The 17998-nt window shown below is 42.7% G+C and overlaps 1 protein-coding gene across 2 annotated transcripts in view; it reads right to left on the reverse strand.

The window, feature by feature from the left end:
• Window positions 1-364: 364 nt before the first annotated feature.
• MACO1 (macoilin 1) overlaps window positions 365-17998 on the reverse strand; it is a 107487-nt gene continuing 89853 nt past the window's right edge. For both annotated transcript variants that reach the window (XM_060784433.2, XM_060784432.2), the window contains exons 9-11: window positions 16578-16698; window positions 10638-10812; window positions 365-4767 (exon numbers count right to left, since the gene is read on the reverse strand). In XM_060784433.2, the coding sequence (XP_060640416.2) occupies window positions 4565-4767; window positions 10638-10812; window positions 16578-16698 (499 nt within the window). In that variant the 3' untranslated portion in view covers window positions 365-4564. The remainder of the gene's footprint in view (window positions 4768-10637; window positions 10813-16577; window positions 16699-17998) is intronic.

Here is a 17998-nt window from a genome sequence, read left to right on the forward strand (position 1 = left end):
CTTCTTCTTCTTATTATTATTATTATTATTATTATTATTATTGTGCAGATCTGCTTTTAACAAATATATTTCTTTTAAAAAGTGTGCTGACTAAATTTACATATTTTTGTTGATGCTTTGTGTGTGCCCCCAGGTTGTTATCAAATTATAGTGACCCTAAAGCAAACCTGTCATGGGAGTTTTCTGAGCGAGACTTATTCAGAGGGGGTTTGCCATTGTTCTCCTCGGAGGCTGAGAGAGCGTGACTTCCCCAAGCTACTCAGCGTGGTTTTACAGCTGTGCAGAGACTGAAACCCTGGTCTCTGGAGTAACGGTTCAGGCCACAACAATGCGCTAGGCACCCTAAAACAAAACAGAAGGCAGCTTTATCTGCAAGAAAATGTTTAATTTTTTTTGTAAACCCCACAGAAAAAAAAGAATGCAGCCAAGACCAAGTATTTCAATGAAAGGAGTGCCCCAAAGGCAGCCAAACCATAAAAAGTAAAAAATAAAAATAAAAAAATGGGGGAACCTCAACACAAAAGAAAGTCAGTGACAATAGTCCATGTTTTTTTTTTCACAAAGATGAAAACCTATGACATTTCTGAGTAACACTTTCATGGTGACAATTACACAAGATGATTCAAAAATGCAAAATGACAGCAACATGCACACCTGGCTAAAGCTAGACTTTTTTTTTTAATCTCAAAAGAATCTCTGATTAAAATGATGGATCTTTAATACTCCTATTTTTTTAATTGACTTGCTCGTCCTACTTAATTTTTGTTTAAACAAAGGCATATTCTGCCAATTGAGACAAAACTTTAAAAAGTGTGGTTGTTTCCAAAGAAGGACCGCGTCCTCCCAGAGTCTACTGCATGTTTGAAAATCATAATGGTTTGCGTTTATTAATTTTGCTAGTTACTAATACACTTTTTTTGCATCCCGGCCCACGGCCCCCTCCCACCCGCGCCCAAACCTTAAACACTTTGAAAGTCGCCGGTGCAACACACTTTCCTACCAATGCACAATACACACTTAAACTTAAATCTTTGTGCAATTTTATGAGTTTTTTCTTAAACCCTCCTTGGCACAATGGCTGAGATTCAGTCAGCCTCTCTGAAATTAAATTACCAAACACAAGATGATATTAAAGCGTTAATTACAGTTGACTCCGAAATAAACCCAAACTTCCAAACTGCCGCTTTCTGGTCAAGCTTGGCAGTCCCTTGTAGACAGTACATTGCATGGTTCCGCCTTTTCTGGAATGCTCTCTCCACACCTCCGGAGCCCCCCCTCTGCAGCACATCTTTCCCTAGTGAACACTGTCAGGTTTCGTCACCCAAACAAACACACACAAAAAAGAGAGATGTAACTTTGGACTACAACGGGCATCCAAATTACCACTTAAGATCTGTAGTAACTAGAACGGGCATCCAAATTACCACTTAAGATCTGCAGTAGACTCTGTAAAATGAGCTCAATGTTATAAGCTGAGTGATGGTGAAAGGGGGAAGAAAAGTCTTCAAACAATGAAGATTCCTCTTGAAATGTCTTTTTCCAAGGCACTCTTGAACAAGACCGTGAGCAGTTCCGACTCAAGCAGAGCTTGGAAAAGATTCTTGTTTGAACACTGTTCCCTTTCGTCTCCCACCAATGTCGGCAATGGCCTCGATGGCTGGGGATGTTGAGAACCGTAATACAAAAAGGAACTTTTTCATGCTCTGAACAGACGAAGACAGACCTTTTCCAACCTGCAGCCCTCCAGGTTTTTTTTGGGCCACCCAACTCCTACCTTGTTCAATGACCAGGAATTTTGGGAGATGAAGTCCCAAACACCTGAAGGGCCATCGATCGTCTGGGCCTGGACGAATGGGAATTGAAACATTTCAATCAGGCAGGTCACATGCAGTTGTTTTTCGTGCTCAGTGCTGAACATATGAATGCAGACCTCTTCCAACCTGCAGCCCTCCAGAGTTTTTTGGGCCCCAAAACTCCCACCTTGTTTATCGGCCAGGAATTCTGGGAGATGTAGTCCCAAACACCTGAAGGGCCATCGATCGTCCGGGCCTGGACAAATGGGAACTGAAACATTTCAATCAGGAAGGTCACATGCAATTGTTTTTTGTGCTCAGTGCTGAACATATGAATGCAGCCCTCTTCCAACCTGCAGCCCTCCAGGTATTTGTGGGCCTCTATCTCCCAGAAGCCTTAGCCAGCTTGTTTAACCGCCAGAAATTCTGGGAGATGAAGTCCCAAACACCTGAAGCGCTACTGATCATCCAGGCCTGGACTAATAGGAATTCAAACATTTCAATCACCAACGTCGCATACAATTGTTGTTCATGCTCTGGGTTGAACAAACCAATGCAGGCCTCTTCCAACCTGCAGCCTTCCAGGTTTCTTTGGGCCTCCAACTCCCAGAAGACTTAACCAGCTTGTTCAATAGCCAGAAATACTGGGAGCTGGGGTCCCAAATACCTGGAGGACCACTGCTCATTCAGGTCTGGACAAATGGGAATCAAAACATTTCAATCACCGAGGCTGCATGCAATTGTTGTTGATGTTGAACAGATGAACACAGACCTCTTCCAACCTGTAGCTCTCCAGGATTTTTTTGGGCCTCCAACTTCAAGAAGCCTTAGCTAGCTTGGGTTGTTGTGAGTTTTCCGGGCTGTCTGGCCATGTTCCAGAAGCATTATCTCCTGACGTTTCGCCTGTGGCAGGCATCCTCAGAGGCTGTGAGGCTGTTAGAAACTAGAAAAATGGAGTTTATCTATCTTTGGAATGTCAAGGCTGGCAGAAAGAACTCTTTGTCTGTTGGAGACAAGTGTGACTATACCTCAAACAGATCTACCTCAAACAGACAAGAGTTCTTTCTGCCCCCCTGGACATTCCACAGATACATAAACTCCATTTTCCTAGTTTCCAACAGACCTCACAACCTCTGAGGATGCCTGCCAGAGATGCAGGCAAAACATCTGGAGAGAATGCTTCTGGAACATGGCCAGACAGCTTGGAAAACTCACAACAACCCAGTGATTCCAACCATAAAAGCCTTCGACAATACACTTAGCTAGCTTGTACAATGGCCAGGAATTCTGGGAGTTGAAGTCCCAAATGCTTGGAGGGTCACTGATCGTCCAGGCTCGGACTGATGGGAATAGAAACATTTCAATCAACAAGGTCACATGAAATTGTTGTTCTTGATCTGGGCTGAGCAGACGAATGCAGGCCTCTTCCAACCTGCAGCCCTCCAGGTTTTTTCTTGGGCCTCCAACTCCCAGAAGCTTTAGCAAGTTTATTCAATAGCCAGGAATTCTGGGAGCTGGAGTCCCAAATGCCTGGAGAGGGCCACTGATCATGCAGACCTGGACGAATGGGAATTGAAACATTTCAATAACCAAGGTTGCATGAAATTGTTGATCATGCTCTGGGCTGAGCAGACAAATGCAGGCCTCCTCCAACCTGCAGCCCTCTAGGGTTTTTTGGGGGGCTCTAACTCCCAGAAGCCTTAGCCAGCTTGTTCAATGGCCAGTATTTCTGGGAGCTGGACTCCCAAACGCATGGAGGGGCACTGATTGTCCAGGCTTAGACTGATGGGAAACATTTCAATCACCAATGTGGCGTGCACTTGTCGGCCCCCAATTATGCCTTCCCTAAAAAAGATGCCTATTTTTCAACATGTTTGGTCCTTAGAGGGGTAAAAGCAAACTGGCTCCTTATACACATTCCTATTCCTCCTCCCACCATATGGCCTTTGTTTGATTGCAAACCCTTATATAAACAAACTTAGATTTTTGCATCATTATTCCTTTGCCATTTTTAAATTTGCCATTTTCGGCTCCATTACGTGACGAAAACCAAATTGAAAACAAAAGGGTTTAGAACAGGCATGGATCAACTTTGGTGCTCCCCAAGTGTTGTGGACTCCAACTCCCATCATTCCTAACAGCCTCAGGCCCCTTCCTTTTCCTCCTCAGCCATTTAACCATTATATCTATCTATTTATTGGGACATGAAGGTAGGCCTCTCTTAGGTCTATCACTCTATCATCTAGCTTAAGTGGGTGAGGGGGAAAAGGAAGGGGCCTGAGGCTGTTAGGAATGATGGGAGTTGGAGTCTAAAACACCCAGAGGGCCCAAATTTGCTCATGCCTGGCTTAGAGTCAAACATAGTGCCATGTTGTTTTACTCTTTCCAAGAGGAAACATTTCAAGAGTGTATATATTTTTCAAAAAAAAAAAAGTGAGAGGCAGAATTTGCAATGCAAAAACCAAGCGTCGTGGGCTGTTTTCCCCTTAATGTGTTGGCCAAGAAAAAAAACAAAAAACTGTTAAAGGTTCTGTGAGGTTTTCTAAAAATTTACAAGAAAAAAAACAGATGGGCAGTTCTAGCCAAACCTTGGTGTTGGGGTTCTGTCTCCCCACTTTCCCTCTTTTTATTTTTCAATTTTTTCCCGAACGATAAATCGGTACACAGTCCCAACACAATACGATTTTGTCATCTTGACTGCAAGAGATTTTTCTGTGTGATGCCGCCTTTCTGCGTCGACCAACGGAAAAGGTGGCGGCTTTTTTTTTTTTTTACTTCTTCAGGGGTTGATAAACTGAGGCATTGGGATCAAGTCCAGATGGGCTGGTCTCCACAAATTTGGAAGAATAATGTGGGGAAACAGGACTCAGCGTGCTGGTGGCTGCAGTGTACGTTATGCTGGGCATGACTGCCATGACTTCAGCGATCTTCTGTTTTAGGTCCTTGATTTCCTGATCTTTTTGAATGATTTGCCCTGCAATGTTAAACAAAAACAAGAACGAGAACAATGTCATCCAGTGCCAGCTGACAACCAATGAGAACCATGACAGACAAAACGATCCCCTCACAGATCTATCTGATCAACGCAAAACCAGCAAATGCCTAAATACACTAATATACCATATATACTCAAGTATAAGCCCCCTTTTTAGGCTGAAAAAGCCTCCCTCGGCTTATACTCAAGTTGAACTTATTTATTATTTTACTCTGTTATTATTGTTTTTATTACATGTATTATTTTAATCTATTTATTATTATTATTATTATTATTACATTTACATTATTTTACTCTGTTATTATTATTTTTATTGCATTTATTATTTTTCTCTAATATTATTATTACATTTATTATTTTTCTCTATTATTATTATTATTACATTTATTATTTTGGGTTGCTGTGAGTTTTCCATGCTGTCTGGCCATGTTCCACAAGCGTTCTCTCCTGACGTTTCACCTGCATCTATGGCAGGCATCCTCAGAGGTTGAGAGGTCTGTTGGAAACTGAGTAAGTGAGGTTTATATATGCCATACATGTGGGTGAAACATTAGGAGAGAATGCTTCTGGAACATCGCCATACAACTCAGAAAAATCACTGTAACCCAGTGAAAGGCCTTCAACAATAAATTTATTATTTGACTCTATTTATTATTGTTATTATGACTCTATTATTATTATTACATTTGTTATTTTACACTATTAGTACTGTTATTTTTACATTTCCATTCTTTTACTCTATTATTATCAGTTTTATTACATTTATGATTTTACTCTATTATTATTGGAAGGATACGTAAGCACATTGACATCAAAGAAGGTTAGAATAATGGTTTAATCAGAGTTGGACAGTCTTATCTGAAATTACAGTTTTATGTAAATATTCAAAGACATTTAATCTACTGATGCCTCAATTAATGTAATTTTATTGGTATCTATTTTTATTTTGAAATTTCCCAGTAGCTGCTGCATTTTCCACCCTTGGCTTAGACTCGAGTCAATATGTTTTCCCAGTTTTTTGTGGTAAAATTAGGTGTCTTGGCTTATATTCGGGTCGGCTTATATTTGAGTATATACGGTATGCTGTATTATATCCAGCACAGAACGCTACTCTTGGGTTAACCTTGTGCGCCCTCTGCTGGATAAGGAAGCCATTTACAGCACAGAACTATCACAACTGGAGCTAAGTTACAAGCAGCGGGGAACTGAGTTTTGAAAATATAGTTGTACTAAAGATAGCAATCTTTTCAGTAACACTGTCTGTGAAGGAAGTGGAGACAGTGAACATGCCCATTGCTGTGTCCCCTTTGCCAAAGCCAAAGTAGTACCAAACGTGAAAGGAATACATGGAAGGGACAGCTAATTTGGACTAGCAATGCAGCATCTTTGAACAAGAATAAAAGGAAAAGTACTACACAATGGTTGTTGATGCCTGAGGTCAGGTGTACATTTCTGGCCTCTGTGAATGCCTGGGATGGGAAACAGTGGAGTTAGGAGTGGTGAAGGGTTAGTGAGAGAGGCTTGAAATTGGTCAGTTGGCTAGCACAGATAGCTAGTGAAAAGATTTTTTTTTACAGCTATTAGGTAGATAGCTGGTGGAGGATTGGATAGATAGATCCAGGGTAGGACTATCTGTGGAGGAGTTTAGAATTACTTTCAGATAATTTATTATTTATTTATTTAAAACATTTCTATTCTGCCCTTCTCACCCCGAAGGGGACTCAGGGCGGAGCACAGCATATACACGGCAAACATTCAATGCCGGGACACAGATTCACATACAATACATAAACATTAAAAAAAAATTATCAAAATATTAAAATACACCATTTAAAACTATCCTAGCCATCCGCATCAAATCCAATTGGCCCTGTCATCTTTCCCACTGCCGCTTCATTGCCCTGTCCCAAAAGCTTGGTCCCACAGCCAAGTTTTTACCATCCTTCTAAAGGACAGGAGGGAGGGGGCCGACCTGATCTCACCAGGAAGAGAGTTCCATAGCCAGGGAGCAATCACTGAGAAGGCCCTGTCTCTCGTCCCCACCAATTGTGCCTGTGACAATGGTGGGACGGAAAGCAGGGCCTCCCTGGAGGATCTTAATCTCCGTGATGGTTCATAGGTGGAGATGCATTCGGACAGGTACTTTTGGCCGGGGCTGTTTAGGGCTTCATAGGCCAAAGCCAGCACTTTGAATTCTGCCCGGTAGCAAACTGGCAGCCAGTGGAGCTGGCGTAACACGGGAGTTGTATGCTCCCTGTATGCCGCCCCAGTTATTAACCTGGCTGCCTCTCATTGGACTATTTGAAGCTTCCGAGCAGTCTTCAAAGGCACGTAGAGTGCATTGCAGTAGTCTATCCTAGATGTAACGAGAGAGTGGACCACCGTGGCCAAGTCTGACTTCCCAAGGTACGGGCACAGCTGGCACACAAGTTTTAATTGTACGAATGTTCCCCTGGCCACCACTGCAACCTGGGTTTCCAGGCTCAGTGATGAATCCAGGAGAACTCCCAAGCTGCGAACCTGTGCCTTCAAGGGGAGTGTGACCCCATCCAGCACAGGTTGTGATCCTATACCCTGTTCGGCCTTGCGACTGACCAGGAAGACCTCTGTCTTGTCTGGATTCAACATCAATTTGCTTGCCTTCATCCAGACCGTCACAGCGGCCAGGCACTGGTTCAGGACTTGGACAGCCTCCTTAGCATCTGGTGGAAATGAGTGATAGAGTTGGACGTCATCTGTGTACAGATGGCATCAAAATCCAAAACTCTATATGATCTCACCTAGCAGCTAAATGTAGATGTTAAACAACATGGGGGACAATACTGAGCCCTGCGGGACCCCACAGGACAATGGCTGTGGGGGCGAGCAGGAGTCCCCCAACAACACCTTGTGGGTAAGACCCTCCAGGAAGGACTGGAGCCACTGCAGAACAGTACCTCCAAGACCCATCCTTGCAAGGTGCCCCAGAAGGATACCGTGGTCTACGGTATCAAAGGCTGCTGAGAGGTCCAGGAGAACCAACAGGGACACACTCCCCCTGTCGAGCTCTCTGCGGAGATCATCCTGTCAGTAAATTCTGTGGAGGGAGAGAGAAGTGTTCCTGTGTAACTAGATCTGAACTGCTTAAAGTAACCACACACTTTTAAGTCAATACTCTGAAACAGCTAAGAATTATACCTGATTTATTCAAGTTCTCTTAATTAAACATCATTGTTTTGTTGTTCACAACATCTGCCTCGCGTGTGCCTCTGTGGGTGAAGTCTTAAAAGCAGTTTCCTTCAGCAATCAAGAGTCTATGGTGGCAGCGTATATTTTAAAGAACAATCTTTTAGTGTTACCTCAGAACACAAGCCTGAGTGCTAATCCAACACACTCTTACCTAAGATACTTCCAGTAAGCCAAGGACTTAACTGTGCTTTTAAGTTTGGTGGTGGCCAGAGTGCTTTTAAAAACGTTTTTCGGCCAGAAGAAAGCTCCAGCTTAGGGCAGCACTTTGTTTTTGGGCTTTTAATCACAGAAGTCGCATTCCAATCACATTTGGTGTTCAGTGTTTGGGATTTCATTCTTCAAATAAGCCCCCACCTTTCACATATAGTAATAGGCATTTAGTCATGACTTCCTACCAAAGAATATGATATCCTATGAACAGAGGCCCTCACCAAAGGCCTATTTTCCTAAGCTTAAACAAGATAGCCCTGGAGTAGTGTGAAAAATACACTGATCTATTCAATGCGACTTCCATTATTATTATTTTTCTCTTCCTACTTCCCTCTCCAGATTTGTTTATCTGGACAGAACATATCAAGTGAGGATCTCTAGGCTCTTAATTTCCTACCATATCACATTTCTGAATATTGTGGAAAATTTATAACCTGAAAAGTCATTCAGAAAGCCATTAAAATCTAGCCATGAGTTTTCAAGCACTGCTTTGCTTCTATTTTCACTGGGGGGAGGGAGATATCCACAAAGCCCGCTGTGACCCTCGGTGTGGAGGGCAGTGTATTTGATCAGGATTATATGGCCAAATCTCTGCTGCTCAGGAAGATGAAAGCAAGTCTCTCACACTTTACATTGTATTGCTGTGCGTTTTCCGGGCTCTCTGGCCATGTTCAGAAGCATTCTCTCCTGATGTTTCACCCATATCTATGGCAAGCATCCTCAGAAGTTGTGGGGTCTGTTGGAAACTAGGCAAGTGAGGTTTATATATCTGTGGAATAATGTCCAGGTTGGGAGAAAGAAGTCTTGTCTGTTGGAGGCAAATGTGAATGTTGCAATTAATCACCTTGATTAGCATTGTGAAGCCTTTCAGCTTCAAGGTGGCAGCTTCCTGCCTGAGGGAATCCTTTGTTGGGAGGTGTTAGCTGGCCCTGATTATTTCCTGTCTGGAATTCCCCTGTTTCTGAGTGTTGCTCTTTATTTACAAACACAAATCAAGGAACACGAAAGCCACTGCAGACAAACTCAAGAGAAGTCAGCCATAGCCGAGCACCTGACAGTTCAACAGAAAGGAGGAAACCATGAAAATGAATAAAATCTGGTGACCAGTATTTAAAAAACTCTAAATCAGGACAGTAAAGAAAGAACAACACTTTGAAAACAGGGGAATTCTAGATAGGAAACAATCAACAGACCAAACAACCTCTGAGGATGCCTGCCATAGATGTGGGCACAACAACAGGAGAGAATGCTTTTGAACATGGCCAGATAGCCCGGAAAACTCACAACAATACAATGTAAAATGTGAGAGAATTGCTTTCATTTTCCTGAGCAGCAGAGATTTGACCATAGAAACCTGATCAAATACACTGCCCTCCACACCGAGGGTCACAGCGGGCTTTGTGGATGTCTCCCCCCAACCCCAGTGAAAACAGAAGCAAAACAGTGCTTGAAAGCTCATGGCTAGATTTTAACAGCTTTCTCCCAACACACCAGCTAACACCTCCCAACAAAGGATTCCTCCAGGCAGGAAGCGGTTGCAAAGCCATTCAAAGCTAATCAAGCCGGCCAGTGGCAACATTCACACGTGACTCCAACAGACAAGAGTTCTTTCCCCCAGCCTGAGCATTATTCCCCAGATATATAAACCCCACTTGCCTAATTTTCAACAGACCCCACAACCTCTGAGGATGCTTGCACTAGATGTGGGCAAAACATCAAGGGGGAATGCTGCTGGAACATGGCCATACAGCCCGGAAAGCCCACAGCAACCGAGTGATTCCAGTCATGAAAGCCTTCGACAACATATTATACACCTGTACTTTCTATTCTGTTTCCACTGAGACTCTAGAATTACTACTTGGTGATGAAGCAGAGGTAAACCTGATTTAAATAATCACCTACTATTTGTTAAGTTTGAACCTTGCATTGAGGAGATACTGAAAATTTGCTTGAAGGAAAATTGTAAATAGTGTGATGGTGGAGTTCCTCTGCCAACCAAAACCAGACACACTTCATGGGCTCTAAGACTAGAGACGTTTTGTCAAGACATTTTTTTTACTAAGACTGGCTAAATTTATTGTGGAGAGATCTTTTTGGGCAAAAGAAAATTCCTTCAGTAGTTTGTGCAGTCAAGGGACTTCAGAATCCCAAGGGTCATGCATGAAACTTTGGGGGCTTGCTGCGGGTTTTCTGCAGAATCCTTCCTCCCTCAAGGCTTGAGAGGGTTTGATTTGAAGCTCTGGAGATACCTCTGCCATTTAAGGAAGTATAGCCAAAAAGACAGGACTTTCACAGCATTTCCCACCTCTGGTGCCATATGTGTCTGAGAGAGTGCTTTTCCTTTTCACACATCCACAATTTATCACTAGTCAAGAAAGGCTAGCCTCATTTTTCCGAAGAGTTCCACTTACCTTGGGCTATCTCAAGCTGTCTTTTTGCATCTCCTAATGCAGAGAAGAGGTCCAACTTGATCCTTGTCTCCGCACTCAAGCTGTTCTCTAAGTGCTGTGTCTTATCCTGCATGGCTGAGAGCGCTGACATTAACACCTCTGTATCCTTCTCGTTCTCTTTGTATTTCCGCAGCTCCTTTGAGGAGAATTGAAGGAGGATTGTTACAAACAAGGTCATTACACTGAGATAGGTGGGGAAAGCAAAGTGAATGCACCACAGACAATGATCTACAGTGAGGGAAACAAGAACTAAGTGTTGCTCAATGATCAACATGAAAATGTCATCAGTTGGGGACCTCTCCCTCCAGCACCAACTGTCACTCTGGGCCAGAGTGAAGAGTGAGGAGGCCAGGGGACAGTTCCATCTTGCCTCCTGCATATGTCATCAGTTGGGGACCCCTCCCCCAGTACGAACTGTCACTCTGGGCCAGAGTGAAGAGAGAGGGGGCCAGGGAACAGTTCCATCTTATCTCTTGCATATCTCATCAGTTGGGGACTCCTCCCCTAGCACCAGCTGCTGCTCTGGGCCAGAGTGAAGAGAGAGGGGGCCAGGGGGTAGTTCTATCTTGTCTCCTGCATGTGTCATCAGTTGGGGACCCCTCCCCCAGTACCAACTGTTGCTTTGGGCCAGAGTGAAGAGAGAGGGGGCCAGGGAACAGTTCCATCTTATCTCTTGCATATGTCATCAGTTGGGGACTCCTCCCCTAGCACCAACTGCTGCTCTGGGCCAGAGTGAAGAGAGAGGGGGCCAGGGAACAGTTCCATCTTATCTCTTGCATATGTTATCAGTTGGGGACCCCTCTCCAGTACCAACTGTTGCTCTGGGCCAGAGTGAAGAGAGAGGGGGCCAGGGAACAGTTCCATCTTATCTCTTGCATATGTCATCAGTTGGGGACTCCTCCCCCAGTACCAACCAGAGACCCAAAGGAGAGACCCCCAGAGACCCAAAGGGGAAACTGCATGTCTACAGAGACCCATGGCCACGCCCTCCTCCTTGCGGGGAAACAGCCGGCCGTTAAAGCCAGGCGTACGTGCACGGCCACACACACACACACACACACACAAGCAAGTGGAGTGGAGGTGGAGGCGTGCCGCATGCAGCCCCTTCTCTTTCCCTCCTATGTCAGGAGAGCAGTCTCCTCCTCCTCCTTTCCCTGTTGGGAAAGCAGCAGCAATGGCGGCAGCAACAGAGCATCCACGCAAGGAAGAAGGGGAGGAGGAGGAGGGGAGGAGGAGGAGGAGGAGGGGAGGAAGGTCCACGGTGCTTGAATAAAGGACCTTCCTTCTCTCCCTCCCTTCCCTTCTTTCCTCCCTTTCCTTTTCTTCCTTCTCCTTCCTTTCCTTCTTTCCCTCCCTCCCTCCCTTCCTGTCCCTCCTTCTTTCTTTTTCTTCCTTCCTGCCCCTCCTTCCTTCCTTTCCTTTTTTCTAAGATATAAATACAATATTAAATGGAAGGGACAGTCAAGAAGTAACAAGAAAAGGAGGGGAAAAGGGAAGGAAGGAAGGAAGGAAGGAAGGAAGGAAGGAAGGGAGGGAGGGAGGGAGAGAAGCAGGGAGGGAAAGAAGGAAAGAAAGATAGAGAAGCAAGGAAGGAGAGAAGGAAATAAAAAGTGAAAGGAAAAAGAGAGGGAAGAAAGGAGAGAAGGAACAAAAGATAGGGAAGGAAGGAAGGAACCAAAGAGCAAAGAAAGGGAGGAAAGAAACAGGTAGAGATGGAAGAAAGATGAGAGATAGGGAAAGAAAAAGTGGAAAGGAAGGAAAGAGGAAAGGAAGGAGAGAAAGAGGGAGGGAAGGTTGGCCACAGCAACGCATGGCGGGTACAGCTAGTATTACAACATAATGCTATAGTACAATATAGTAATATTTAATACTGATATAGTACTATGCTAATAATATAATATATTGTATGTATATGTGTGTGTGTGTGTAGCAAGCCGCTCTGAGTCCCCTTCGGGGTGAGAAGGGCGGCATATAAATGTTGTAAATAAATAAATAAATAAAATAAGTATTTTGTCTTGGCGCTCAACATGTTTGTTCAGTTGCCCCTATTAGCTAATGAGAAGAGACTGTCTTACTGTCTCTCTCTATACATTCAATTTCCTGAGTATGCTTATGGGTTTCCGACAAGTGCTACTATGTCCCTAATGTGTCCACGCTTTCTTTTCAGGGTGGGATGCATTGAAACTTTTCGTTCCAGACGTTTTAGCCTCAAGAGCTGGATGTGCTTGAGAACTCAAGACAGAGAGCCAGAGCCAGCGCTTTACTTAATATGTCTGTCAAATCCACAAAGTCAAACACTTTTTTCTTTTTGACACACAAAATGAAAAACTCGAGATTAAGAAAACATTCTTTTCTGTTTCATAGCTCTCTGCATATCAAATCAAGAGTTGTGCTACTTTTCCCCAGACAGTTTGATTATGTGGGCTTTCTATCCAACAGAAGCAGAGGAAAAGCACAGAAAATGCAGATGTGTTTCACAGCAAATCTACTGAATGATAAGTGAAGGAAAACAGAAAGCTGGTCCAGAAATAGATGGAAAAGCAGAATCTATTTTTATGCACATTTTTCTGTAAGAGTTTTGATAAAGAACATTGTGCAAGTATTCTTAATAGATTCAGGGCTCTTTATGGAAGGGAAGTGCTTAACCCTCTCCGCCAACATCACTCTTGAAATAAAGGCTACCTTCTCTCCTTTTCTGTTTTTAATCATGCCCTCTCTCCTCAGGAAGGATTGAAAACTGGAATGAGTTTATTTAAAAGATCCATATTTCGCACTCAACAAAACCTCAAGGCAGTTAATATGCATCATAAGCAAATTGCAAGATAGAAACTAAATGAACTGCCTTAAAACCAAACAAACAATGCAATGTCAGTAGGAGTAGCTATGGTTTTCCTGAAAATAAAGGGTCTTATATTAATTTTGTTCCAAAAGATTCATTATGGCCTACATATAGCTGCATGGACACTGTTTAAATTGATTTTTTTAATTACCTGTAACTAGGGCTTATTATTTGAAGTAGGGCTTATATTTTGAGCATATTCAAAAATCCTGAAAAATCATGCTATAGTTTATTTTCAGGGTAGGTCTAATGTTTGGGGAAACAGGGTTGCATTCTGTCTGTATTACTATGGGCCAGGCTTTAGCACAGAAGGTTAACCACCAGCTGCAGTAAATCTTGCCAAACAAAAGCTTCACAGTTCGAAGCCCAGGTCAGGGTGAGCTCCTAGCCTTTAGCCCAGCTTCTGCCTACCTAGCAGACTCGAAAACAGCAATGTGAATATATAAATAGGTACCTCTCAAAGCGGGGAGGTATTTAAGGCACCCATAAGGAAATGCCAGAAAAATGCCAAGGAGGAAGTTTATGAAGAAAGCTCTTCGGCAGGGAAGATGGAGCGGCAGCACCCCCCGGTGGCCGGAACCGAGCACAGCCTTCAAGATGCCGAAGATGGGAAAGCCTATATATACCTCTATCTATGTACAGTTGTCTATCTTGTCATTGTATAATGGCATTGAATGTTTGCAGTATATGTGTTCTGTGATCCACTATGAGTCCTCTTCTGGGTGAGAAGAGCGGAATATAAATACTGTGTAAATAAATAAATAAAATTCTATTTTAGAGGAATGTGAAAGACTGAAAAGAAAGAAATATTTTGCAAGGGAAGTGGGAATGTGTTTTGAAATAAGGCAAGATCCTAAAAGGGAAAATGGGGCAGAAACACAGACCATGAGGTGACAAACCCCTTCAGAATGGATCAGGACTAGGTCAACTACAGGGTTCTTCTCTAGATGGAAATGGAATGGAACTTCCTAGCCAACATATTGCTTCTGGGTCCACTTGGGAACACTTATTGCCATTTATTACATAACATGAGGTTTTGCACTTATACCTAAAATGCACACATGACAAATGTGTTTTGATGTGAGATAGAAAATTTTTCAAAACAGGATTTTCTGATGCTGTACTTTTTTGTGGGCAATTTTCCACCTTGTGTGTGTGTATGTGTGTGTTTAAGCCATAGTTATCTGAGCTGTTGTACTTGCAATCTATCGTGTTATAGGGGCTAAATAAAGGATATGAAGTTCTAGTTGTTATTCCAAGAAGGACATCACTGACAAACCCTAGTCCTCAGAGGAACAAATTAATGCACTGCAAAGTTCCTGTTTTACAAACGATCTTGCTTCTCAATCAGTCAGTCACACATATAAGTAGTCAAGACAACGTGTGATAACTGGTCTATCCTCATAGACTCACATACATTCTTTAGTGAAATAAAATCAATCACTCTGGATGTCAAAGGTGCCAACTGGTTCTTCAGTAGCAAACTGATGTTGTGCAGTAAAATACGAGGGGTGTTCATTAAAGATTTCCCCTGACCCACTTCTATGTATCACAGGATGCTGAAACTGCACATGTGTAATGATGTAAGTCTCTATAGGTTACATGCCAATTTACAACTTGGAGCTGATAACAGTCTTGATTTTACAGGTGCTGAAGTGGTGTGAGGTTTGTTAATGTGCCCAGCGGAATCCAAAGCAGTCCTCAAGTTCTTTGACTTGAAAGGCTGCACACCAAAGGAGACTTAAATAAGATGAAAGTGGTTTATGGTGAGGACTCCCCATCATATAATGGAGTCAAGAACTGGAATCGTCAATTCAAATGTAGTCGGACTTCAGTGGAAACAGCTTGAATTCCAAGGCGACCCCCCTCTACAATTGATGAACATACCATCCAGCAAGTGGAGGTCACCATTTTGGAAAATAGCCACATAACCATTCGCCACCTAGCCCAAAATGTCAAGATTAGTGTGGGGTCCGTGGAAAAAAATCATCCAAGACCATGTCCACATGCATATGGTATCTGCTTGCTGGGTCCTCCAGCTGCTCACACCTTTCCAGAAGCAGGACCGAGTCAAATGCTCTCTGGCTCTATTGACAATTATGTGCCATGAAGACCAGGAGGACTTTTTTAACAAACTGATCACACAGGATGAAAGCTGGGTCCATCACTCTGATCCTGAGATTAAAGTTCAGTTGATGCAATGGAAGCTTGATGACTCACTACCTCCAAAGAAGGCACATGCCCAACTCTTGGCAAGCAAAGTCATGCTCACAGTATTTTCGGACCAGCACAGAGTAGTAGTAATTGATTTCCTAGCAAAGGGGACCATGATCACTGGGGCATACTAAGCTTCACTGCTGTGAAAATTGCAGGAGGCCATTAAAACCAAGAGACGTGGCATACTCACCAAAGGTGTTCGCCTTCTGCAAGACAATGCACCAGTTCACAACTCACATGTAGCCCAAATGGAAGCATGCTCCCATGTCTTTGAAATTCTACCGCATCCCCCTGATTCACCCAACCTCACACCATCAGACTTCCACCTCTTTCCAACAATGAAGTTATTTTTGAAGGGCAAGCATTTCTCAAATGATGAGACTCTGATTTCTGAAGTCACAATGTGGCTTTTGGAGCAACCTGTCGACTTATACAAGCGAAGTGCAGTTGCTTAAAATGATGAGAGAAGGGTGTGTCCCTAGGTCGCACCAATGGAGAGAAGGACTCATAACTGTACCAAGTTTCATTGCTCTCATTCCACAAGAAGTGGTCAGGGGAAATCTTTAATGAATGCCCCTCGTAAAATGGTGACTAAGCGATGTTTCACAGAAAGCAAGCAGGAACGTCTCCCTCAAAAAAGACGGGAGCATAACAAACAAAAGAAATTAGCTAGATCAGCTTGGTTTAGGATGAGAAAAGAACGGACAATCCTATGCACTTCTCAAACACTAAAAATCTTATAGATAAACACCCCAAGAATATTCACTCTGTCCTGGACAGAAGGTCACCCCAATATGCCTATGAACACCAATGAGAAAGATGAAGGCTTGGTGTCTTCTCGTTACCTGAACTTTCATTTCTAGGTCTCGTATCTGATCTTCTTTCACCTTTATGTCAATTGTTAACTTCTTGCACTCTGTCTCCAGGTCTCTTATGCGATTTCGTAATGTTTCGGTGCATTCGCCTCTGCCAAGTAAAATGAGAACAGAGAGAGAAGTAACTTTCAGTCTGTGCCACGTTTAAGTTTCGCAGAAGTGTCACAACACTGCAGAAACGAAAAAGGTGCCACATTTGCTCTTTCTAGTTCAGTACAACATCAAAAAAATGACAGTCAGTGGGATACAAATGCTTTTGTGAACCGCATACTCCTCAGCTAGTTATTGGAAGCCACATTTCAAATGTGAGTTTCTTTTCCTTGGAAACTGGCAACTTCCCTCTGAAGTTGGAGGGGAAAATCCCTTCTGCATGCCACTTCCTTTGTCCTACACTCCACAGGTAAGTCTAGACTTCTTAATGCTCTAGGTCAGAAAAAAATGTCAAAAGAGAAAAGCCTGACTGCACAAGTGCTAAAATTCCTTTCACTGAATAGTGGGCCACACTTAACAGTTATTAAAATCCTCTAATTTAGATGCATCTGTATATTAATAATACTTCTGATTTCAGCATTTCTGCCATGAACAATAAAGAGCCAGTGTAGAGACTTGGTTGAATCATGTTGGTTGAGTCACATTTCAAACTATAATGGAATGGGATGTACACCGTCTATATAGCCAATATACACTTTTTCATGTTGAAGACTAGCAATCGGCAAGAAAACATCAACCTAGTCTTTCACCAACATGCTATTTTCATGCACAAGGATATTTATTCCCAATGTAGCAGAGAGTACAAAAATGTAATCCAAACACAGAGTCTCAAATTGTGTAGCCCATATCAAAAATTACTAGTACAGAAATACAAAACATCACAGAGCTCTCAGTATAGCACATAGTACATGGATCTCAGAAGACTTTGTTCAGTCATTGTGATCTGTAAATGGGAAAAGCATCATTGAGGAAAATTTCTCAGAAATTCCAAAACAAAACAGACATTCCCAAAACAGAGAGGAAGAATAACACTCTTCCTGAAACCATCTATATAAATAAAAATGTAAATGTTCGTTTGCTCAAAACCTTAAATCTCCCAAAATTCTTCACTGAATGCTTTGAAATTCTGATACAATGCAGCATTTGAATAGGCACATGTTTTTATGTTTTCACATGCCTACTAAAAATCAAATAATACTATTATATAGATTCCATACCTGTGGCAGGTAATATATGTTTGTTTTCAAAAACAGTGCCATCTTCTGGACGTCAAAGCAACACACGCTATACTATATAATTTAAAATTCTATTCCAATGTTTCTGAATGCATTGCTAAATTGAAATTTCATAGATTTCTATTTAGTTTCATTTTGATTTAATTATTTCATGTGACATTGCTT

Source organism: Anolis sagrei, chromosome X (genome assembly GCF_037176765.1).
Source record: "Anolis sagrei isolate rAnoSag1 chromosome X, rAnoSag1.mat, whole genome shotgun sequence".
Lineage (NCBI taxonomy): Eukaryota > Metazoa > Chordata > Lepidosauria > Squamata > Dactyloidae > Anolis > Anolis sagrei.